General features: G+C 37.3%; 1 protein-coding gene across 3 annotated transcripts in view; it reads left to right on the forward strand.

Moving 5' to 3' along the window:
- Positions 1-26,007, forward strand: part of fray (oxidative stress responsive kinase frayed) — a 570,703-nt gene that overhangs the window by 133,231 nt on the left and 411,465 nt on the right. For all 3 annotated transcript variants that reach the window (XM_090411795.1, XM_090411792.1, XM_090411793.1), the window contains exon 3: positions 5,414-5,526. In XM_090411795.1, coding sequence (XP_090267921.1) covers positions 5,414-5,526 — 113 coding nt within the window. The remainder of the gene's footprint in view (positions 1-5,413; positions 5,527-26,007) is intronic.

Here is a 26,007-nt window from a genome sequence, read left to right on the forward strand (position 1 = left end):
TTGATCTATGCAATTTTAGAAGGGTAGACAGTTTGAGATGCAAACAATGAAGTCCCGAGAGACAACCTCACTTGAAATGAAGAAACAGACTGTAAGACTGGGTGACCACAGTAATTAGTATATACCGTGAATATTATTATGTAAGAAAATTATGTGTGCAGAAAATCATTTAGATGCAGGTTTGCTTTACTGAAATAACATTTGAAGGTATAAGAATATTTACAGTTATCAACTCCAATTCTATAAAAAAACTCTTCTAATTTCTATGAAAAATTCTTAGTATTGAAAGTATAGAATTGAAAGAAAAATATTTCTTTCAATTCTATGAAAAATATCTTCAAACTGAAGCTGTTATCCTAAAGACGATAAAATGCATTGACAATGAAATTAATAATTAAGTATCACTCCATTAAAAAAAAAAAGCCATCATTGCAATACACCAGAAAGAGAGAGAGAGAGTGTGTGTGTATGCATGTGGATGAATAGATGGGAGGGGGAAGGACTTTTCCCTGTAACCAAAGATCTACATAAGTATGGTACATTTTAAAGGGCTGACCTCTGCCTCACTTCTATTCAATTCAATTTTATTCAATACTCACTTCTATTCATGTATGTGATATTATCTGCAAGATAAACGAAGCATGTAAGCTGCATAAAGAATACATCCTTCAAGATGCAAAAGCATAAGGTTATATGAAACCTAAAGTAGAAACATCATTTTTGGTGTATACACTTGTACACTCTTAAGAGATATACCAAATATGACAGTTCAATACATTTAATAAATGAAGTTAAAGCATGGTCAGATTAGTTTTTCTAGATGCATATCATCCTAATACCTCCTCTTTAAGGTTTTGATGAATTTATTATTGCTGCATGTGATCTCAGCAGATTTAAATCAACCCACCCTTTACTTAATCTTATGTCTGTCAAGTGTGTGTCTTTTTTCAGATTAGTCTGTGTAGCAAGAGGGGTAAAAACATGTTTGTTTTCAACTTGATATTTTAACCAGCTTGAAAAGTTTAATAAATTTCCCTATTCTACCCCATCACAGACAGGATTCTCTAAGGGCTCCTTTCCTAACAAATAAGCAATAAAAAAAGAAATCATCCATAAAATAATTTTTGAAATGTATCCACAAAGGAACCATGAACTCAGTGGTTTTTTTTTTTTTTTTTTTAATTCTCAAAAGTTCTGGCAAAAGAAAAAGTGAGAGGTGTGTGAAGAGACTAGTGAACATCCCCCCCCCCCCGCTTCTTTCTTTTGAGTTCTACAACTCTTTCATTCTCAAAAGCACACTGTCCACATTATAAATGGCAAGTGTCTGAAATTATGGTGAACATCTACCTTCAGTGTGGTAACTGTTACCAACCTAAACATTCATTCACTCAGAGTTTGAAATCTGCTTCAGACCTATTGTAAGCAGTGAGCATCGACAAAAATTCAGTGTTTTGTGATATACAAAATTCAAGTCAGTGATTTGTGAGTAATAGAAATTTAGGCAAATCCGTCCTGATAATTCACTCATAAGTCTATCTAGTAATGATATAATCCATTTCATTGGATACGCATTTTCTAAACAGACTATTGAGAAAAAAAATTTGATAGATTGTGGAGAAAATATTATAACTTTGCTTAGTTATAATATATGGGCACACCTTTCTGGCATTTGTATAGTGAATGTATGTAAGTTCTTTTCACTTAAACTTTGATATCATCCAGGTCTACCCTCACTGATGAGACCTCAAAAAAAAGGTTGAAACCGGTCTGGGTAGTGACCTGACCTCATAATGTAAGGCAGTATTACATCTCCTAGGAGCTGTGTTTTACATTATGAGAAAATATCAAGGATAGCGAGGGAGCTTGCTCCACCTTTGCTTCGAGTTGCCTTGGTGTTGTACTACCAGGTGTTCACTTAGGCTTGGATTCGCCGATAGTTCTTTGGTATTGAAGCTCTTAGATTGTAGTTTTCGATCTTAGAGTTTCGCATACTTGCTGTAAAATAATAAGGGATTTTTATCCCCTTAATTTAACACACAAAGTTTTTTTTTCTTTGTAAAAAAGTCACTGATTTTCTTTTTCTTCTTGGAAGCTGAACTTTTTTCGAATGCTTCTTCTCGGAGTTGCATTAGAATAAAATTTTGTGGAATCGCGTATCATTCTGCTTAGCCCATTCTATACACACATTAAACTGTCAACTGTCTCTCCATGTTTTACTTTTTTTCTTCTTCCAAGTTCTTTATCATCATCATCTTCTAATTCATTCTGTATCGTCATATTTATAATATCACTATCTGATTTGATTTCGAATTCACTTTCGGTTCTACCTGTAATCCATTTTTTAACATCTGTTTGTGAAATATCAACATCTGGATTTATATTTTTCACTATATTATGCACATTTTGAATTTCCTCTTTTTGTATATCACCGTTGTTTTCTTGGTAAATTCTAGAAGGCCACAGTTTTTCCCTTGATGCTCGAATTGCTTCAGGTTCAAGGCTTCCCAAGCAGCAGCAACTGAGAATGCTACATCCTTCAAATTTATATTTTTTTTTATTGTTGTTGTAATGTCATTATTTTGGGAAATTACATTTAAAAGTAGGTCTTTACTATCTTTTAATTTAATGGATTGTATCATGTTCTGATCCATTGTTTGCAACAATGGAGTACAGAAAATTTATTTTCTGTACTATTATTTTGGAGTCAAAATAATTGTAACACAAAATAATAACCTCAGATTACTGGAGGGTTCAGATTAGCAAGATACCACTGTAATATGTCACTTTTAAGCAAGTTTGAGCTCGGTTAGTAGTTGGAAGGGAATCAATCGGTCTGCTGTTGGCACACTCTCCTTCGATGAGTCTTTGGACTCCCTGGAGGTGTCACATAATAATAACTTCATTGTCATAAAGCTTCTGTAGTTCTGTTTGCAGCTTTCTGATCAGTTGATTCAGTCTCATTGTAATGCTAACGAAGTGCAGCATAAATTGTATTGAGGAATAAATTTCTTTTCTATTTGATCTTCAGTGCAAATTAAAACTATAATTGCAGTTAAAGAGAATAGAACAGTTGATAATAACTGCCAAAACAAAGATGTGCATGCTAAAGCATATGAACAGCTGTCTGATGTCCATGATCCTAAATTTGGAGATGAAAGGCATATATTTTGATTCTGGTCACCAACTAAAACTTTTCTCCCAGTCATTGCAGAGTTATTTGACACCTACAACATTTTTAGTTGTCAAAGAGGAAATTTTACAGATCTGTAAAATTGCCTCTGTGGAGCTCTAAGAGTTTGAACTTGATGAACCAGTATTTTAATATCCTTTTGAGATGGGATAAGGCTAGGGACGCGCGCGCGCGCACACACACACACACACACACACACACACACACACACACACACACACACAGAGAGAGAGAGAGAGACAGACAGAGGGTGGTCTGAAAAGTTCTTGGCCTAATAATGAAAAATCGAATTTATAATTTCCAGATTATTTTTATTTCTCAACATAATCTTTCTTAAGACTAATACATTTATTCCAATGATGCTCCAGTGCCATTATCCCGTCCCTGTAGTGGTTCTCACTTTTGGAGTGGTCCTCTTGATTCGAAGAAAAATGCTGACCAGCAAGGAAGAGTTTTAGGAAGAGATAGAAGTCAGAGGGAGCCAAATCTGAGAAATTGGGGGGGGGTCCAAAATTTGGAACATCCCCCCCCTATTTCTCAGATGATTTTTTTTTCTTTTGCAAACCGGGTCTTTTCTTACAAATTTTTTCATCTAGTCTGGTTAAAAGATCGGAATAATATTCCCCAGTTATTGTTTTACCCTTTTAAAGATAATTAATAAATAAAATGCCTTTATCATTCCAAAACACTGATGCCATGACCTTTCCTGCTGATGGAACTGACTTTGTCTTCTTTGGCACTGAACAACCGGCTTCTGTCCACTGTTTGGATTCTGGTGTGTAATGGTGAATCTAAGTCTCATCCATAGTAAGAAATTGATGCACGAAATCAGTTTTATTATTGTTAAAACACTCCAAGCACTGATCAGAGATTTTCATGCAAGTGCGTTTTTGATCTGCTGTGAGCAAGCACGGCACCCATCTTGCACAAAGCTTTTTCATTTGCATTTCTTCATGCAAAATATGTTCTACATGTTCTTTTGAATTGCCTATAGTCTCAGTAATTTCACGCACTTTGACTCTCCAGTCAATCCAATACCATATTGTATACTTGATCAATGATTTCTGGTGTTGATAAACATTTTGGACTTCCTTAACGTGGATCATCTTGAAGGCTGATATGGCCATGTTTAAACTTGGCAGCCCATTTCTTAATTGTCGAAAATGAAGGAGAAGAGTGCCCATAACTTTTATGAACTTTGAATGAATTTTTTTGGCATTAAACCTTCTTTTACAAAGAATTTTATAACTGCACGATACTAAATTTTATTCATTTCAAGGGATACAGACAACACTTTTGCTTCAGATAGCTGTATAAAACAAACTACTTGTTAGAATGACTTGCAGTTTGAAATGGATGCTTATGATAGATGTACCAACTTAGAAAAAAAAATACCTTGTCGGGAGTGTTGCCATCTATGGTTGAGGCAGAGAACTTTCAGACCACCTTTGTGTGTGTGTGTATATTTTTTTTTTTTTCTATTTTTATCAATTTATATATTTTGTATTTTTAAAATTATTTTTTCATAGTCTAGAAACCCTGCTCTAGATACCAAAAATTGAACTTTTTCAAGCCATTTTTGACCTTGAATAAGAGCAGTGCAGTGGTCTTACACTAGGCAATGACCCCTTTTATTCTCTAAAGGAGAATAAAAGGTGGGAGATGGATTTCATGCCGAGTTCTTTTATTCCCAGTTGATTTCTGGAAATCAGTGGATAGCTATCTCCACACTTATCTTGTGTTATAGCCAAGTTCATGGTTGATGGTGATTTTCAAAGCATATAAAATAAACTCTTTTATTTTTACTATACTATATTTATAATATAATGAATTTATATTATGTATTGGATGAGATGACTTGACATTTTAGATTATGGGTAGTATGTTCCATTGTTTGTGATATTTTTATATCGTCAATGCTATTTTCTACAAAAAAAGGTATTTTATATTGCAGTCATATTTTTCCTGTAAACATTTTTTAAATTTAAAAATATTATCATTTTTAAAATCCACCAAGTTCTTATATAATTAGATATATTCTTTTGATTTTAGTTCCCTTACTACTATTCTACTAATAACAGATAATTTAGCTGAATATTATTGCTTGTAATGTAAGGTACCATTTCTGCCAGAAATGTTCTTCATTAAATCTGTTTATTTTGAAATTAATAATTCTTTACAAAAAAAAAAAAAAAAAGTTTACTGATTGCCATCATATTTTAGGTGTTGGTGCTACAGCTATAGTCCATAGTGCTTATTGTAAACCTAGAAAAGAAAAATGTGCCATAAAAAGAATTAATTTAGAAAAATGGAACACCAGTATGGATGAACTACTTGTAAGTATTTTTTTTTTTAATTTTTCATTCTACTGTTATGAAAATTAGTTAGTTTTTAATATCTATAATGCACAGATCCCTGAGAAAATGACCTTTTTTTTTATTTTCCCACTAAATTTACCAATAGAAATATCTAGTAAAAATTATGAAAATATAATTAAAATTGACAGTGTTATTCTCTATTTATTCCATAAGTTAAATAGCCAGTCTTTATATTGAGATACCTGAAGATCAATATTCCCTCTTAATTTTGATGGCCTATGTGTACATAAAAACATTTTGCATGCAAGTTGCCAGTCTCAGACTCGGTGTATATTTTAGCCTGTGTTCACAATAGCAAAAGTCACAAGCCCCAAACTCTTAATTTGAAGGCAGTGTTGTCATTGCCATTTCAACATATTTGGTCAAGATGCCCAAATTTAGATGAATTTGCAGTTCTTTTCTGCTCTAATAACTTTGATAATGACATTTTGAAGGTTTAACACATTAAAACAACTAATGTAATATTTTTCATATTAATGTTACCCCTTTTTTTTTTTTTTTTTTTTTTGTTTAACTAGAACCTGTAAAATTGAGTGTACTAAATTAATTCATTTTAATCTCTATAGCTACAAAAAGATAGTACAAAGACTGTACTATCTAAGTAGACACTCTAAACATACATTGCTTGAAAAGAAGTCAACAGATGCCATAGTGTGAGGAACAAACAGCCATGGTACTCACGTTAATAAGATGTAGTCACTGAAATGACTGCAGCAGTCTTGTGGGGCATACTTTCTACAAGCATATGATAACAGTAAATGGGAATTTTGGACCATTCATCCTGTAGTATGCATTGGGGTTTTGGACTATTGTGGGATGGATGTCCCTTGACCTCACCCAACTCTCTATAGGATTGAGATCAGGGCTCTATGGAGGCCAGTCAAGTGTAGTGACGTTCATGTCCACAAACCACACAGTTATACACAGTTGGGATTACACACTCTGGTAAGAGATATTCACCCATTCCACATGCTATCTGCTCGGTAGAAGGTGTAGTGTGATTCATCGCTCCATAACACAGCTTTCCAAGCTTCCACATCCCACTGAACATGCTCTTTGCACCACTGAAGATGACACTGCATGTTGGTTTGGGCAATGTGCAGGTTTTCATATCACGGCCCTACCATGGAAACCCATGTTGTGAGCCCCAGTTCTGAATATTTTTGTGCAGATTCGTATTCCAGTTGATCCCCGGAACTCCACATTCAGTGTGTCGGCAGACAAATGTCAGTTTTTACATGGTATTCTTCATAGCACCCTACAGTCAATTTTGGTGAGTGTAGTAAGTCTACCACTGTTGGTAGCACTTCCATCTCAATATGGCATCACTGATTGTTGACCTGGGATGGCCCAATATGTCAATAATTTTCCAAACAGATAAGCCTGCAACATGGCATCCTATCACAACACGGACACAGTTACACTGACTTATGAGTGTCATATTCCTCCAGTTTATACCAGCTATAAACCTGTGAGTTGTTACATGGCACGATGTACCTTGTTATGGAGATGTTCATTGACTTCTTTCCAAGCAGTATATATGCCTCTGCAACATGCTATCATCGTCAGTTTGCCCACATGGTGCAGGCTAAAAGTAACTAAATTAGTGTATTAAATTGGAATGTGTTAGTGTATTATTGGAGAGGAGCATTGGAGAAATTACTAATTACTTAGTTCTGCATGCAAATATTTTGTGCACACAGAACTAAGCCTGTGTGCTCACTTTTTGATCAGTGTGACTTCTTTCCAAGCAGTATATATGCCTCTGCAACATGCTATAATTGTCAGTTTGCCCACATGGTGCAGGCTAAAAGTAACTAAATTAGTGTATTAAATTGGAATGTGCTAGTGTATTATTGGAGAGGAGCATTGGAGAAATTACTAATTACTTAGTTCTGCATGCAAAAATTTTGTGCACACAGAACTAAGCCTGTGTGCTCACTTTTTGACCAGTGTGTATGCAGTTTAGAGAGAACATTGCTGAAGATGGTATGTTTTTATGAATTAATTTCAAGTGTGATAACAAGCCCTTTTAATTGTTATTTATTTTATTATGTAGCTCACCATGAAAAGTTTTAATTTTGAACCTATAATATATTCACATCATGAGTGGATTAAGGATTTGTTTTATTTTGTATTCTATTTTTATTCTGATTTTTATATATATATACCGTATTTTTCGATAGATAACGTGTGCATTATCTATATAAAAAAGTCGAAATTCGTTAAAAACGAACATTCGCAGTATACATTTGAAAGGTATGAGAGGTAAATCAAATGTAATAACAAAACTAAGGTAGAAGTATTACTTGATATTTATGAACATTACACTATTCAAATCCAAAAAATTCTTCATCAGACTCAATATACAGACATTAGATATTCTCATACCTTTAGCTCTTTCACTAACAACCCAATCAAAGTTTTTTTTTCCTGTGGTTGGCCACAAGCACCTTCTAAACCTCATAGCACGTTTCCTCATGTGTAAACATTTCAGGACTGTTTCTGCCTTTTGCCATTCACGAACACTACTTTCTCCAACACTGAACAATCTACCAGCTTCACGATTCCCTTTTTCCTTTGTTAATTCTACCACTTCAAGCTTGAACTGCGCTGCGTAGGATTTTCTCCGAGAAGTACTTTAGTCTTCCATGGGTAATTCAAATCTAAAACGTGCACCTACCTTTCAATTGTTGATGCAACTAGTTACAAGAGAAAGATGCAGCCTACACAAGTTATCTTTCGGGTCACACAAAAAATCATAGTAATCTCGCAGTGCTCCCCAATAATGTGAAAATTGTAAAATTTTGAATTAAAAAAATCGACCACTGCTACTAGCAATGCACGTGCTTTTAAAGAATTCCTCCATCCTCTGTCTGTACTTCCTAACTCTACCGCTAGTTGGCGCATGCGCATTATCTGTACATCAAAAGGAGTGATGAAAATGTTGGGATGCACGTTATACATTAGGCTCCTTATCAAAAAATACGGTGTGTATATATATATGTGTGTGTGTGTGTGTATATATATGTATATATATATTTTATTTATTAATTATTATTAATAAAGAAGGCATATGACTTCCTTGGGATAAGCTTTGGCAAGTAGTACAGGAGTATGGAGTGGATGGCCAACTATTAGCTGTCATCAAGTCCCTGTTTGCATGCCTGGAGTTTTGTGTCAGGGTAAACAGCACAAAGTCTGAACCTTTCACAGTCTCCGTTGGTCTCTGCCAAGGGTGTGTTCTGTCACCCCTCCTTTTCATAATATTTATGGACTGGATTGATAGGCACAGCTGAGGCAGTGAGTGCGTCAGAATTGGAAGATGTAGTCATCTGCAAAAAGCAGACATTGGATGTCTGCTTTTTGCAGATGACTTAGTTCTGCTTAGCTCTGCCACAGATGACCTCCGGCGGATCTTCGATAAGTTTGTAGCTGTTTGTGCAGAAGCCGAGATGAAGATCAGTGTGGCCAAAATGGAAACATTTGTGGTCTCAAGACAACCATCCCAGTACACTCTACATGTGAGTGGAGTCTCACCGAGGCAGGTGGAGAAGTTTAAATACCTTGGGTCCATATTCATGAGTGATGGAAAGTGGGACTTAGAACTCCTTTCTTTTAGGGTTACGGTGATCAGCATTCATTTTAAATGGGGACTTAGAACTAGATACTCGAATAGGCTCAGCAAGCTCAATATTGCAGGAGCTTGGCCGTTTGGTAGTATTGAAGTGGAAATTAAGCCAGAAGGCAAAGCTGGCTGTCTTCAATACAATCTGTCCTCATCCTCACCTATGGTCATGAGAACTGGGTAATGACCGAAAGAATGCGGACACGAATCCACGTGGCTGAAATGAGGTTTCTTCGAGGGGTTATGGAGCTGACAAGACTCTATAGAGTCAGAAGCTCTGCAATTCAGGAAACCCTCAATACTCGACCTCTGCTTCTCCATATTGAGAGATTACAGTTACGATGGTACTGGCACCTGGTCAGAATGCCACAAGAGAGGCTCCCCAGCAGGTCCTCTTTACCAAGCCAGAGGGTGGGAGGCTACATGGAAGGCCAAGGACTCGCTGGATAGATTATATCCAAAACCTTGGGTGGACATGTCTGGGAGTCCCACGTGAACACCTGAGCTTGGTGGTGGAGGATTGTGACCATTGGAAGTCCCTCTTGCAGCCGCTGCCCCTATGACCCAATTAGGAAAGGTGGGCCTTAAAGATGGATGGATTAATTATTATTTTTTTTTGGTATTTTTATTTTTACGAGATCCAGAAACCTTGCTCTAGAGACCAAACATTGAACTTTTTCAAGCCACTTCTGGCCTCCAATAAGCAGGGTGGTAGTTTCATAATGGACAATGAAATTCATCTTCCACTTTGATTAAACTATGGTCCTGATATTGCCATTGTTGCTATAACATGGTGTAACTGCTGATGTACCTAAGCATTCAACAAATATTAAAACTCTGAGGAATCATCTCTCACATACTAAGAATATGTTCAGCAGCTAGGAAATACTCATGCCATATCTCTCAGTAGGGATGAAATATAACTGAAATAGAAAATGAGCAGTATAGTAACTGGATATTTATTTTTACAATGCCTGATCATTAAAGCATAACAAAGCAGAGAATATGAGAATTTGAGACCATTGTGTAACGAGGCATTTCAGGTGCTATCTAGATTGGGTGCCGTGATCTTGTATCGAAAGAGTTGGACTTGTAAACAATAAATGTTTAAATGTTTTAAGTACAGCTGAAGGAAATGTGCAGTGAGGTGGTTTCACCTATATAATAGTTTGGGACAAAATACAAGCCGCAATGACTACCTCAGGGGTTAAATCCAGCCTGCAGGATTAAAAAAAAAGAGGGAAAAAATAATATAAATAAATAATAAAAAATGTTTTGATGCAATTGATTTTCATTATATTATCATCAAATTCATGCTGTGTACCTGCTTGATTTGCATTATTATGAGTCTACCAGATGGCAACAATTGAGCTGAAGCATTTAACGTGGTGTCAAAGAAAAAAAGATAAGTTTCAATATAAATGACTAGAGTATTTGTTCTAAATTTACAGGGATCTTTGTCTGTTAGATCATAATTGGCCGTGGATGCTTTACAATTTGAAGTTTTTGTTGTTTACAAAAACAGGATTTTCCTGCATATGGTGCTTGTGAATATTTTCATCTTGGTTGGTAGAAATGTGGCAGATAAGAGACTGCGCAGAGTGCCTGTCTGCATAATATGTAGGAGATGAGAAGTGCTTGGTGACATTGATGTCAGTATAGATTTCAGTAGCAGCAGTGTGTCAGAAATGAGCAAATGCAATCAGAGAGAGGGAAGAGAGAGAGAGATGAGTTGCATGATTGAAGCCGACGAAGATGAACATCATGTGGAAATGAATGCAGTAGATTTAGAGGATGGCAATAATTGGATAGATGTATGCCAAGTGAGATTAGATTGCTGAGAGAGAGAGAGAAAAGGGGGATTGAAAGAAGTCAAAACATGTTAAAAATGAGTTCAGAAGCATGACAGAAAGATTTGGAGACTGGAAAGGCTAACTGATGTGAAGCAAACAAGAGGGGGAGGTGAGGGAGAGTAGGATGAGAGGGATTGAGAGGAAGGTAAGATAGTGCAGGAACTAGGGACAGAGAAGGGGACAGGAAGGCAGGTAAGTGGCAATGCAAAGAGAGAGAGAGAGAGAGAGAAAGGGATTTAGGTGAGCAAGAAATGGAGCAGTGAGAGGTGCAATATATGGACATTTGGTGATTTGTGGAGTGTAAAATAGACTGCTAAAGGAGTGTCAGGAATAAAGGAGATGAATTAGTGTCATTGATGGCCTCAGCAGGTCCAAAGATTATTGGGATCCTTGAAGTATGGTTGATGGGAGAGTATATATTGACAGGAATAGAAATAGACGGGTGCAGTGTCAGCAGGATAAGAAGAGTAAATGCAATGGTAGAGTTTCTCTTATTGATAAGAGATGAGTTTGAGTCCCTTATCAGTGGAGGATTTCAAGGAAAACGGCATTAATAGTTTTGAGAGTATATGGTGTGAGATGAGAATGGGTGGGACAGGTTATTTAGTGGGATGTTACAATAGATCAGGGAATACAGAGTTTGAGGAGCAAGAAATGGTTAGGTAGTTGAGTTTTGGTAAGTGTAAAAATTAGCATCATTATCAGAGATTTTAACTACAGCAGCATAAATTTGGGAAGAGGAAACAGCCTGTAGTAGTAAGGGAATGGAATTTATGGAATTCTTGAGGAACAAATACTTCAGTCAACATGTAGAAGATACAAGAGGCCCAAGAGTTTGATTTGGTCCTGGCATAGAGGACCTGACTGTAATTGAAATGTCATCCCTTCCCCCAGTTGGAGAGAGTGATCATCTGGTGGATGAGTAGACATGCAGAAGTGTTGAAAAGAAAGGAATTTATGTGGAATTATAAGGCAGGAGAGATTATAATAATCTTAGAAATCAGCTTGGAGCAGTTCAATGGATGGAAGAACTGGAAGAGAGAGATATTACAAGTGCATGGGAACTAATGAAGAAATATTTATTAGCAGCAATGGCAAGTTGTGTACCTCAATAGAAAACGAGAAAAGATTTGGTCTAAAGTGGATGATTAATGATATCAAATGGAACCTGCAAATCTTAAGAGATTATTGAAAAAGTGTAAAGAGAGCAGTTGCACGAGGAATATAAGACTTAGGCTAGGAAAGTGACTAGCTTGGTAAGGAAGGCAAAACTTGAATATGAGAAGAAATTAATCAGAGACATGAAGGAAATCTTTCATTATGTGGCCAGTAGGAGGAGAAATGATTATGGAATAATGACATTGTTAGATGAAAAAAAGAGTATGGTGACTGTTTACTGATCACTTTATTTGGACATTTCATCCTGGAAAAAAGGATTTTATTACTGGTGGGATGGGAGGGGGAGGTTCAAGGTTTGGAACTGCAAGAGGAGAGTGTGTTACACATACTAAGTTCTGTGGAAGTCATTAAGAATATGGGATTTTGCCACTATTTGAGAGAATGTGCTAAGGAACTAATGGCTTGGTTGACTTTTCAATGAGAGTCTGGCAATGTGAAAGGTACCCAAGAAGTGGAAAGAGGATAAGATTGTCCTGTTGTATAAGGGCGGTGGTAGAATGGAAGTATCAAACTATAGACCGTTTTTTTTATTTCTTCTGTAGTTGTTGAAATTTTGGAGAAATTGATGGGAGATTATATGCAGCATTGGGCTGATGAGGATAATGTTATCTCTTAGGGTCAGCATGGATTTATGAAGGGGTGATCTTGTTTTAGTAATCTACCTTTTATAATAAAGTATAACAAGAGCTGTTGATGAGGGGAAAGGCATGTAATGCAATTTTTTTTAACAAGGCATTTGACAAGGTGCCACATGATAGCTGATATTTAGGGATTTGGATATCAAGTTAGTGAATTGGATTAGCTGTCTGATAGGTATCAGAGTTGGATATGAGGAGTAGTATTAAGGAAGCAGAAGACTACAAATGGTATCCCTGAGGTCGCTCAGTATTGGGACCTTTATTGTTTAACCTTTACATCAATCGCATTATTAACGGATTGCAGGGAGATATTTAGTTGTTTGCAGATTATGTGAAGCTGGGAAGGGTTATTAGTAATAGCAGCTATGCGTAGTAGTAGCCTTTCAGGAGGATTTGAATAAGCTGAACAGGTGAGGATGTTAATGAATGGGATTGTCATTTTAATGCAACTAAGTGCAAGGCTTGAAGATTATGAGCCATTGATAGGAAGCTGCATGCTCTGTTGGAGGATGCAATAGACCACTTCCATCTGAATTATTGCTGAGATTTGATCCGTGGGGTTTGCAGGGGATAAATTAACCTTGGAGAGGATGCAAAGGCAGGTAATCAAAATTATATTAGGACTGTACAATGTTAGCTATGAGGATTGACTGAGGACTGCAGAGTTGGGTTGTAATATAATGAGAGTTTTAAACTGTTGAGAATAATTACAGGATTGACACTGGGGAGTTCTTTTATATGGAATATCAAGAGGAAGGACAAGGCAATCTTTGGATATGAATGGAAGTGCTAAGTAAGAGGGTGAGGAGTGGCATTTTTGTATAGAGGGTGGTTGAACCATGGAATGCATCGAATAATAAGGTAGTGAGAGCATGAACGGTTTAAGGATTGATATTGATAGACTTCATTTTGTTTAAGATGAGTCTTATGATTCCATGCAGGTCCCGAATAATAATAATTATTATTGGATCAATAATTTTCCTCCAAATTAATCTGGTATTTTGTGCAGAGTTTCTGGTATTGAGACCACATTACGATATAAATAAAGAGTTTAATAAAAAAAATAAGCAATTAAAACCAGAGACAAGTTTCATAAGTCGTAAGACTTACATCATCAGAGGTACTGGTACATAAGTTTTAAATAGTACCATCGACAGGATATAGCATAGAGGCCACCTGCCTCGCAGTGCGGCTTAATATGGGCCCTCGTTAAGCCATATTGTGGCAGGCAGCATCGCTGCGCTAAGAATTCCTGTTAGAGTAGCAAGTGCGGAAAAAAGTTTTTCCAAGCTTATAAACTTCTTAAAAATTATTTACGAACAGCAATGACCCAAGAAAGATTTGGTTGGTTCTGGCAACTATATCGATAGAGGCAGACATAGCTTATAAACATTTTTATCATGCGATATCCCTGTAGAGAAAAAAATTTAATTAATATTATTATGTAATTGTTTTGCGGGGTGCTTAAGGGTCAAAGCTGTATAACTGAGAGGAGACCTCCACATAGCCTTTAAAGGAATGCGGAGAACCGACCAGGGCTTCTGACCTAATGTCCAATCCTCACCTTCTCGTGGTGCACACTGTTGGGTATCTACTTTGATACTGAACGAACGAGGATGGGCTGGCAATTTGGGATTTAGTGGACCAAATTGTATTCTTATTGGTTAAACCAAAATAAAAAATGATGGTACAACAAGACAAAATTTCATTCCGGCTGGAGCGTCGCCCGGTTAAACAAGGCCCCCGTTGTTTTCGCCAGGGAACCAGGGCGAACAGCAAAAAGTCAGCTACTGGAACAAATCTGAAAACAAACCCCAACTCAACATCACCAGAGTTAAAGATCGGTACTATCAATGTAAGAAGCCTGAATGGCAAAGAAATGGAGCTAGCGGAGGAATTAGATAAGTACCAGATCGACATAATAGGGGTGACTGAAACAAAAAAGACCAAAACTGGTGAGATCTTTCTGAGCAATAAATACAAAATGTTATATTCAGGCAATGACAGTCAAGGAAAAGAAGGAGTAGCCATAGTATTCAACACAAAATACGAGGCTAATCTTCTTGAATGGCAGTCAGTCTCAAGTAGAGTAATGTGGGCAAATATGAGAATGGAGAACTGGACAATGAGACTTATTTGTGCCTATGGTCCCACAGAAGGTTCTGCTAAGGTAGAAGTGGAGGAATTTTTTGAGGCTTTAGAAAAAGCAACTGACACAATGAAAAATGAAAAGTTGGTCCTTGTTGGGGATCTAAATAGCAGAGTAGGAAATGATTGGGAGACATACAAAAAAATATTTTGGGAAAATTTGGAGAAAAGAACAAAGCTAATAATAATGGCAAATATCTGTTGGATTTCTGCTCAGGACATGGACTGGTTATTACTAACACCATGTTCCAACATAAAAATGTACACAAATTCACATGGAGAGAAGAGGCTAGGAATAAGAAAAGTCTCATTGACTATGTTATTGTTGATAGTGATGTTTTCTCCCTGGTGCAGGACACCAGAGTGTACAGAGGATTTGAAATTGGAAGTGATCACTATTTAGTCTTGAGCAGGATAAAATTGAATTTCATATTGAAAAGAATAACATGTAAGAAAGTTTTAAAGCGAATAAAAGTTGAGCAGCTCTCAGATGTGAACTGTAGACTAAAATACAGAAAGATTATTGAAAAGAAAATGAAAGAGTTTGAGAACAGGAATCAAACCTTGGAGATTCAGTGGCAAACTCTGAAGAAAACATTGATTGATTCTGCCAGAGAGGCATGTGGTGAGGTTGTGTGCAAGGATAAAAAAATTAGAACTCCCTGGTGGACACAGGAAGCTAAACAGGCAGTGAAGGAAAAGAAGAAAGCATACCAAAAGTTCCTGTCCTGTCAAATAAGTCAGCTTGTGCTCTTTGAGAATATAGAGACAAATGTAAGAAAGCTAAACAGTGTGTAAAACTAGCTAAGCAAAAGTCATGGGAGGACTTTGGCAAGAATATAGAAAATAAATATCAAGAAGGTGGCAAAATATTCTGGAGGTTGTTGAAGAAGCTTAGGAATGGAGGAAAGAGTGCTGTAAAAGGAATTAGAGATGATAATGGTGACATGAAAACAGGAGAAAAAGATATCCTTGAAGTATGGAGTACTTACTTTGAAAAACTGCTAAATGAAACAAGCAGTGATGACAGCACAGTGATAAAAAAAACACTGACCAGGCATGCAGTCAGGATTACATATCCATACTTGAAGTAGAAAAAGCCATGAAAGGCTTGAAATGTGGAAAGGCAGCAGGAGTAGATGATATTCGACCAGAAATGCTGAAGTATGGTGGTATAAGAGTCTTACAGTGGTTGCACTTCGTAGTTCAGAAAGCCTGGACAGAGGGACGAATTCCCGATGATTGGAGTAGAGCTCTCATAGTACCCATATATATAAAAAGGGAAATAAAACTGAATGTGAGAATTACAGAGGTATTTCCCTACTGAGTGTTCCTGGCAAGATCTATGCAAGTATTACTATTACTATTATTACGGGCAACTCCAGGGAGTCATTAGACTCATCGAGGGAGGCCCCAAATCATATTCATCACAACTATTTGACATTCATAGAGTATCTATCATTCCTCGCCTTAAACTCATTCACTGTCACAGCATCCACCACAGACTCAGGGAGCGCATTCCACTCATTCACTACTCTAAAAGTAAAGAACCCAGCTCTAACATCTTTACTAACCACACTTTTGCCCAGTTTCCATGGATGTCCCCTAGTCCTCCCACAACCAGCCCTGTTCTCAAAAATATCTTCTGAATTAATTTTATAGAAACCCTTCAGTAATTTGAATGTCTCAATCATATCTCCCCTCCTCCGCCTATCAACCAATTTTTGCAGCCCACAAATCCTCAACCTGTTCTCATACGGTTCATTCCACAGACCTACTATCATCTTGGTCACTCGCCTCTGGATCCTCTCCACCTCCTCCCCATCAAGAAGAAACCTAGGTGACCAAATCTGAGCACAGTAGTCTAGATGGGGTCTTATCAAAGCTCGATACAGAGGAACAATTACCTGCTTGTCTCTGCTTGTCAACGTATTCTTCAGCAACCAAGTGATTTGATTAGCTGATTTGGCCACTTTTGCAAATTTCAATTCCTTATCCACAATACTGCTAAATCTCGTGCCTCATCAATTTCCTGGAGCACGGTTCCACCAATGCAGTAAACTGCCGCCAATCTTTTCACCCCAAAATGCATAACCTTACATTTTGCCACATTAAATTGACATCCATTCTCCTTAGCCCAGACCTCCAATCTATCCAAATCATCCTGCAAAATTTTGATGTCATCTGCATTCACTATTGCCCTACCCAACTTCGCATCATCCGCAAACAAATGAACTGTTCCTCTCAGATCCTTTCCTATATCATTTATGAACAAATTAAAGAGCAGTGGTCCAAGAACAGATCCTTGTGGCACACCACTAGTCACAGGCTGTCTTGTGGACTCTACTCCTGAGTAAACCACTCTCTGATATCTCTCCGTCAACCACCCTCCTATCCATCTCACCAACCCTGTGTCCATTCCCATATGCTGCAATTTACTGATTAGAATTCCATGTGGTATCCTGTCAAAGGCCTTAGCAAGGTCCAGTAGAATCACTGTAAACCCATTACCCTTATCCAGTTCAGCCGTCACTGTTTTATAATACGTGAGCAAGTTACTGAGGCATGACCTACCCTTCACCAAACTATGCTGTCCCCGATACAGTATCCCATTTTCTTCTATCCAATCTTGTATTTTCCTCTTGACTATTTTCTCTAAGACCTTGATAATGAATCCTGTTATGCTGATTGGCCGGTAATTTTCAACCGCAGCCTTGGAACCACCTTTGTGCAGTGGAACTATTTTCCCCTCTTTCCACCCCCTTGGGACTCACCCAGTCCTGAGGCTCAAATTAAACAAAATGGTCAAGGGCACTGACAATTCTTTGGCCACTTCACTTACGACACGAGCTGGTATACCATCCAATCCCAGAGATGTATTGACATTCAGGTTCTGTAATAGACTAGTTACCTCTACTTCATTCATCACAATTCCAGTATGAGCTGTTGGTTCTTCCATTCCTGCAAAGTCACCACCTGGATGATATACTCTTGCAAAGTGCTCGCTCAGTAATTCCACAATATCCACTGATTCGGTTACCTCCCTACCCGCAGCATTTTTTAAGATCATTCTACCATGAGCATTTTTCCTTTTACTTGCAACATATTGAAAAAACTGTTTGGGATTCTCTTTAGCCTGCGTGGCCAATTTTCTTTCGTAATCTGCTTTTGCTTTTCTTACCACCCTTGTTACCATCCTTGCCTGAGCTTTATACTGTTCCTGCGCCTGATGGTCACCCTTCTCCTTAAATTCCTTCCACAATTGTTTCTTTTTTTCCAGCTCGAGCTTAATAGTGGTATTCATCCATTTAACCCCTACTTGATTTATTATTCGGACTCTTGGTATACAGTCAACCATTGCCTCCTGCAAACAGTTCTTAACCACCTCCCATGCACTATCAACATCCAGCCCTTGCAGTTTTACATGCCATGGCATTGAGTCAAGCACACACCTAAGCTTGTCATAGTTACCAGCCCGGTAATTACACATGTACCCTGTCTTAATTGTAATTTAGACTCCTTTAGCCACCTCCCAAGTCATGGTCGCTCTCACCAATTGGTGGCAACATGGTCATGTTCGTTACAGCCACATTCTCGGTTGCAATTACTAGGTCCAGCACTCTCTGCCCCCTGGTATTTTCCATTACATGTTGCCGTAGATAGTTGTCCCTTAATAACCGCATAAAATCCAATTCCTTCCTCCCATGTGCCCTCTCCTCTTTCCCGTCAATGTTACCATAATTGAAATCACCCATAATAATTACCCTCCTTCCACTCATTTCTTCTATTTGCTTATGCATACTATCGCCACCATCCACTCCATCACCCGGTCTATAGCAGCACCCAATTGTATATTTTGTTCTGCTAGATTCTATCTCACACCAAACAGCCTCAGATGTGCTTTTTTCCCTCTCACGCAGTTCAACTTCTATACTCCTTGGCTGAAGCTCATCAGTTATCATCAATAACACTCCTCCCCCCTTTTTATTCACCCTGTCACTCCTGAACACGCTATACCCTTCGCATTCAATCCCACTAGCTTTATCATCTTCTGTCAGCCATGTTTCACTAATACTGACAACCTGTGGCCTGGAAGTGCCAACCATGGCCAAAAACTCTTCCTTCTTGTTCCTAATACTCCTGGCATTAGTGTACATGAATCGCAGAAGCCCATTTGTCCCATCCCTACTTTGATGCCTTATACTAACTATCCCATTCTGATTTGTTGTCCGTCGTACTCGCTCGGGCATAATATACTCATTCATACACTTAACTGCCCCCCCCCATAGTCTGCATATCTACTCCCCCCCTCTTAATAAATCTAGTTTCCCTGAGTCTGTACATCCACTTCCACATCATTCATCAACACTCTTTCAAGTCTCCGTACACCAACTCCATTCAAATGTAACCCATCCATCTTATATAAGTCCTTTCGCCCATCGAACTCATTCCACACATCCACAAATTCCACACCACTTTCCATGCATAACCCACGCATAAAGTCATTGGCAATTATGACCCTCCTTCTAAACACTTCGCTGTCATACTGCGGTAAGATACTCACCATCCTAACTCTCTCACTCTTCTCTTTTGCTACCTCAAACAACTCCCTCACATCCTCTATCATTTCCATTTTGTCCTCTTTCAAATCATTCGTTCCTGCCACGATTATCATCTCTTTCCCCCTCTGTTTTTGCAGTCGAATAGATTCGCTGACGTCCTTTATGTTCGCACCCGGCTGGTACGACTTCGTTAAACTCTCAATTATTACGCCTCTTAATAGCGAATCCCCATACAAATCCCTGTATACTTGAGAAACGGTTGAGAAGAATCGTGGAAGAAAAGCTGGGTGAAGAACAAGCTGGATTCAGGCCAAATAGAGGCTGTCAGGATCAGATCTTCACTTTACGACAAATAGTCGAGAAAGCATGGGAATATAACAAAGATCTGTATTTAAGTTTTGTCGATCTGGAAAAGGCATATGACAAGGTGCCAAGAGAGAAGCTATTCAATACGCTGCAGTTATATGGTGTCAATGGGGCATTATATCAAGCAATACTTAGTCTTTATTTGAGTTGTAAGTCAGCAGTTAGAATTGAAGGAAGTAGAGGAAGATGGTTTAATGTTAAATCTGGTGTGAGACAAGGTTGTACATTATCCGCTCTGTTATTCATTATCTATATGACTCACATTATGAAGGAATGTGGTATTCAACCTGATATCAAAATTGGAGATGTTAATGTCAGCTCTTTGCTTTATGCGGATGATGTTATACTTCTAAATAAATCCGCTATCAGTCTGCAAGATTCTCTGACTAAATTGAATAGCTGTTGTAATAGATATGGTATGAAGGTCAGCAATAAAAAGACAAAGACAATGAAAATAGGCAGAATCATCGAAAATGTCAACTGTGTTGTGAATGGAGAACCTGTGGAACAAGTAAAACATTTTAGCTACTTAGGCACAATTGTTACTGAAGATGGTAAATTAAATATAGAAATAGACAACAGAATCAGCAAAGCTGGTATGGTGGGAAGTCAATTGAATAAATTCATATGGAATAAGAGAGAAATTAGTCGGAACACTAAATTAGCTGTATACAAAACAGTGTTCAAACCAGTTTTAACTTATGGATCTGAGAGCTGGGTCAGAAGTAAAACACTTGACCAAAGACTAGAGACTGCAGATATGAGAGTCCTGAGAAAGATTAGAGGCGTGAACAAATGGCATCAATGGCAATATCATATTAAAAATGAGGATATTAGGAAAGAACTTGACATTGCCAGCATCCAGGAATGTGTTAGCAGAGCTAATCTCAGGTAGTATGGTCACTTAAATAGAATGGGAGAGGAAAGATTAGCAAAACAAGTGTTCTCTGCCAGGTTGGCAGGAAAACGACCCAGAGGAAGACCAAGATATAGGTGGATTGATACGGTACAAAGTGCCTTAGACGATAGAAATATAAGATCTGATAATGTTGGAGTCTTAACAAGTAACAAACTGATTTGGAGGAAAATTGTAGATAAGAAGTTAGTAATGATGTAATTTTTTCATGTAGTACTGTCATATCCTGTACACCCCTTGAGGGTACATGGCAGGAATTTGATGATGATGATGATGAATTGTTTTGCATTAATGTTTCTCTTGTAATAAAAACAAAATAGCGATTGGAGATTTTCTTATATTTTTCTTATAATCCATCACTGGCGATATTTAATTGTTTGCCTCAGTGCGTGATCTAATCTGGCGATGGCCCTGGCTTTAAACAAAAAAAAAAGCCCATTAAAAATTAATTACACATATTAGATGTTTTTGATAACTTCACAACTGTTACGTATAATTAATAAACCAGAATACAAATGGTGAATTCGTTACTGTATTCATGTTTGAACATTGCTAGTTGTTGCTATCATATTCTGTGATATCACATGTGTTATATCCTAGGTCCATGGCAGTTAAATTTTTGATGAAAGCAGACCATACTTGATGTAAAATTAAGCCTGGATTTTATTGCATTGTGTAGGGATGTTAAGCATTTGCGAAGTCTCTTTAAATTTCTTGTAAAACAGTAATGATAAATACATGATGTTTTAGTATGTTGCCAAAATACTTGATTGCCAATAGTGGTTATGTGGAATGTCAGGCCTGATTTATGCTCTCTTCTTTTTTGACATCTTTTACGTGCTCAGACATCTGGATCTCTCCTGACCTTCCTGTCTGGCCTACATAACAAATACCACCATAAGAGCAACGAATCTCTCATAGATGTGTTTTCATTTGATGATGTGGATGTTTTAGTGAATATAGGAATCTTGATATTTTTTGTGAAATGTCACTTTTATGTTGTGCTTGTGATACAATGCAGCCACTTCGTGTGTGACATTATTGATGTAAGGCAGCATGATTGCATTCTTGAATACTTGTTTAAGTAAGGGAGTTGCAGGAGATGTATTAAGAATTTTTCTGATCATCTTGGGTTCAAAACCATTGAGTGCAAGGTTCTGTTTCAGGTAGTGCAGTTCTTCATTCTTTTAATTGACATGTTTGATATATTGTGTGCCCTGTCTCATAAAGTTTTAATTATGCTTATCTTTTGCAATGGATGTTGGAAGTTTTTCCACTTGGTTATACTATAAGTTAAAGATACCAAGAAATTATATACTTGGTTTAATCCTTTATCCACTTGTAAGCAAACAAAGTTTGCGCCTAAAGTGTTTTCATTATTTTTGCAATGGATGGTGGTGTGAAGCAGCATTTAAAAATTTTCCCATTGTGGTAGGTTTTCTGTATATGGAAAAGATAACCTTTATTTTCCCCTCTTCGTTTACTTTGACAATGATATGATCATCATCATCAAATTCCTGACATGTCCCCTCAAGGGGCATACAGGATATGATAGTACTACATGAAAAACTTATATCACCACTATCTTCCTATCTACAATTTTCCTCCAAATCAATCTGTTACTTGTGAAGATTCTAACATTATCAGACCTTATATTCTAAGGCCCTTTTTACTGTATCAATCCACCTATATCTTGGTCTTCATTATTACTTACTATTATAATAACAGAATTAACTCACGTAAAATATTCTTTATTAGTAGAATTTTCGCCTGGGCATCATCAGTACAAGTACAAAGGCTAATTAAACAATAACTGATATATTCACAAAGTACCACCTAAGTAGCTAAGGTTAAATTTCCTAAATTTATTTCAACAAAAAAAAATTAAATAAATAAAATTTATATATATGTATACAATTACAAAAGTTAGGAAAGATTTGCTGATTTATTAAGTACTATATCCCACTAGGTGGAAAGACATAGACCATCGGATCTGTTTAGGTTACGGAGAGTGAAGTAACGTTTCACGTTTGTTTGTAAAGCTGTTCCATGAGGAACCGACTTTTGTGAATGACTTTTGTCTTTCACAAAACGTTTTTTGGCAAAAAAACGACAATGTCATACATAGAAAACAACAGTTATATAAGAAAATTTAAAGAAGCTGCTAATATGCTAAAAAACCCAACCCAATGCAATAAAAATTAAGGTTTAATTCTCCAAGTGTGGTCAGCTCTAATAAAAAAATCTACCTCAATCTGAGCTCGGACTGTATGAACGAGAACAAGAACACGTGACATTCGTCCAGTATTGTTCAACGTCAATAACGTTATATATCTGTATTCTGTTATTTGAGTTTTATGAATAAGACGGTTATGATTTGTATTTATTAATTTTCTTTTAAACTTTAAGTTATACTATTTATCCCCTGAAGATGTAAATCTTACGATTTACAAAACTTGTCAGGAACTATTATTTCAGTGTTTTATATAACTGAATAATAAAAAAAAAATGTGGTGTAATCACCGAAATATATCTTTTGAACCAATTAGCCATAGAAGTCTATGCCTGCAAGCGACTTTTGTCTTGTTCCACTGAACTCTGTCTAGTGTTGATGGTATGCTCTGCAAGTCCAGACTGTTCAGGTTCAAGGTACTGAATATACGACTCGCGTTCTTCTAACCGGATCAGCGCAGGTCTTCCTGTTTGTCAGAAATATGATAACCCAGAAGAGCAGGGAATCTGGTAGACACCTGGATAGCTGAGATGTGGGGGCTTGTCCTTTGGAGATGTGAGGAATGTAGAGATTTTTCTGATGGGTCAAAAGGCAACACAAATATTTAGTGGTTTTAACACTTTAGCTATGCATTCGCTAATGCCTTGTACATGGGGATAGGTATACACGTTGTTTTTTCTGTATTTGAAGAGGATGCTGAAACACGACTACTTAAAGCTCTTTTTATGAAGGAATTCTTATAACCATTGGATATGAAGTTGGAATTAATATATTGTACTTCTTTTTGTAATAGTTCTGAAGAACAAAAGGAGTAGGCTCTATGAACCACTGTTTTTATAGTATCTACCTTTTGACTGGGATGGTGATGTGATTCAGCATGGATGTACTGGTCTGTATGAGTCTCCTTCCTATAGACTGAATTGTAGGTTACCATCCGGTTGGCAAAGAATTAAGAGGTCTATATAGAAAGGCTAACTGCTTATTTACTTCTAGGGTGAACTGGATCCTTGGATGAAGTGCATTTATTTTTGAGAGAAACTGTTGTAATTCTTCCGAAGTGCCCTTCCATATGGCAAAAATGTCGTCAACATATCTGAACCAAAGATTAGGTCTGGGTGAAATGTTGTCAAAGATACATTGTTCGAAGTACTCCATGAAGTAGTTAGCAATAGCAGGAGATATTGGATTATCCATTGCTGTTCCTTTGATTTGTTGGTATAACTGGTTTTTGAAGGAAAAATAACCAAACTTTATTACAAATTCAAATAATTTGACTATGCCTGGAGGAAATTCTTGGTGCAGTAATTCAATGCTGTCTGCTAACTTGCAGAGCTTGCTATGAACACTAGACATAGAGTTCAGTGGAACAAGACAAAAGTTGGTTCCTCATGGAACAGCTTTACAAAGAAACATGTGAAACGTTACTTCACTCCCCAAACTAAACAGTTCCGATGGTCTACGTCTTTTCCCCCCTTGTGGGAGATAGTACTCTATAAATCAGCAAATCTTTCCTAACTTTTGTATTTGTATATATGTTATGGTTAAAGTGATAAATCCGGTTATTATTAATAATTACCGGTTAAAGTGAATAATTTACAAGAATTAATCACTTTAACCGGTTAAAGTGAATCCGGTTGATCCTGCACACAGCACGATATCATCTGCACACAACATTGTCCAAATGTCCGAATGGACTTAATGCTGATCCCCTTGATGCAAGCCCACTGTCACTTGAAAACTTTCTGTCTCTCCCAGGCAGGTCTAAACTCTTGTCTTCACATTTCTGTACATCTCCTGCACCAACCTGACATATTTCTCTGGTACCTTCTTCTCCTTCAGACACCTCCAGACTTCTTGCATTGGCACTCTATCATATGCTTTCTTCAGATCAATAAATACCAGATGTAGCTCCCGTTGTTTCTCTTGAAACTTTCCATCATCTGCTGTAACCCAAAGATAGCATCTATCGTTGATCGACCAGGCATGAAGCCAAATTGCTTCTTTTGATTTTCAATGTGTAGGACATTAACTTTATTCCTCTGTAATTCTTACAGTCTTGTTCATCCCCTTTACCCTTGTAGATGGGGACAAGGGTACTTTCCCTCCACTCCTTAGGTATATTATCCTGTTGGCAAACTTTTATGAACAGGTCCCACAACAGGTCAATTCCCTGTTCCCCTGGTGCCTTCCATTCCTCCACTGGGATCCTGTCATTTCCCACCAATTTTCCGTTCTTCATCCTCTTTATGGCCTCCTTCACTTTCCACTCTAATGATGTTCTTCACCATTCCCTCATAAGGCTGCCCATCTTGTCTGAGAGTCCTTGCATTTTCCTCATTCAAAAGCCCTTCAAAGTATATTCTCCATCTGTTTCTCATATCCACATCCCTTCTTAATACTCTTCCTACAGAGTCTTTGATCTGTCTCACATGCAAGATGTCCTTTGATGCCTTATTTATACATTTTGCCAATTGATAAATTTTTCTCTATCCTTCCTTTGTTTCTAATTGACCATAAAAATCTTGATATGCCATGGCCTTCACCTGTGCAACAACTCTCTTGGCTTCTCACTTTCTCTCTCTGTCCTCTTACACTCTTGACTTGTACCACTTCTGCTTTGCCTTCCTCTTAGCTGTCACTGCTTCTTGTACATTATTATTCCACCACCAACCCTCCTTGTTAATAGCTTTTTGTTATGTAAAACTTATATACCAGTACTCCTGATGATGTAAGTCTTATAAATTACGAAGATTGTCTGATTTTAATTGCTTATTTTTATTAAACTCTTTATTTATTTATATCATAATGTGGTCTCAATGCCAAAAACTTCTCACAAAATAACGGATTAATTTGGAGGAAAATTATTGCTACGATTATTATTATTCGGGACCTTCATGAAATCAAAAGACTCATCAT

This window comes from Typopeltis vanoorti, chromosome 22, assembly GCF_054136105.1.
Source record: "Typopeltis vanoorti isolate ZY-2024b chromosome 22, IOZ_Tvanoo_1.0, whole genome shotgun sequence".
NCBI lineage: Eukaryota > Metazoa > Arthropoda > Arachnida > Uropygi > Thelyphonidae > Typopeltis > Typopeltis vanoorti.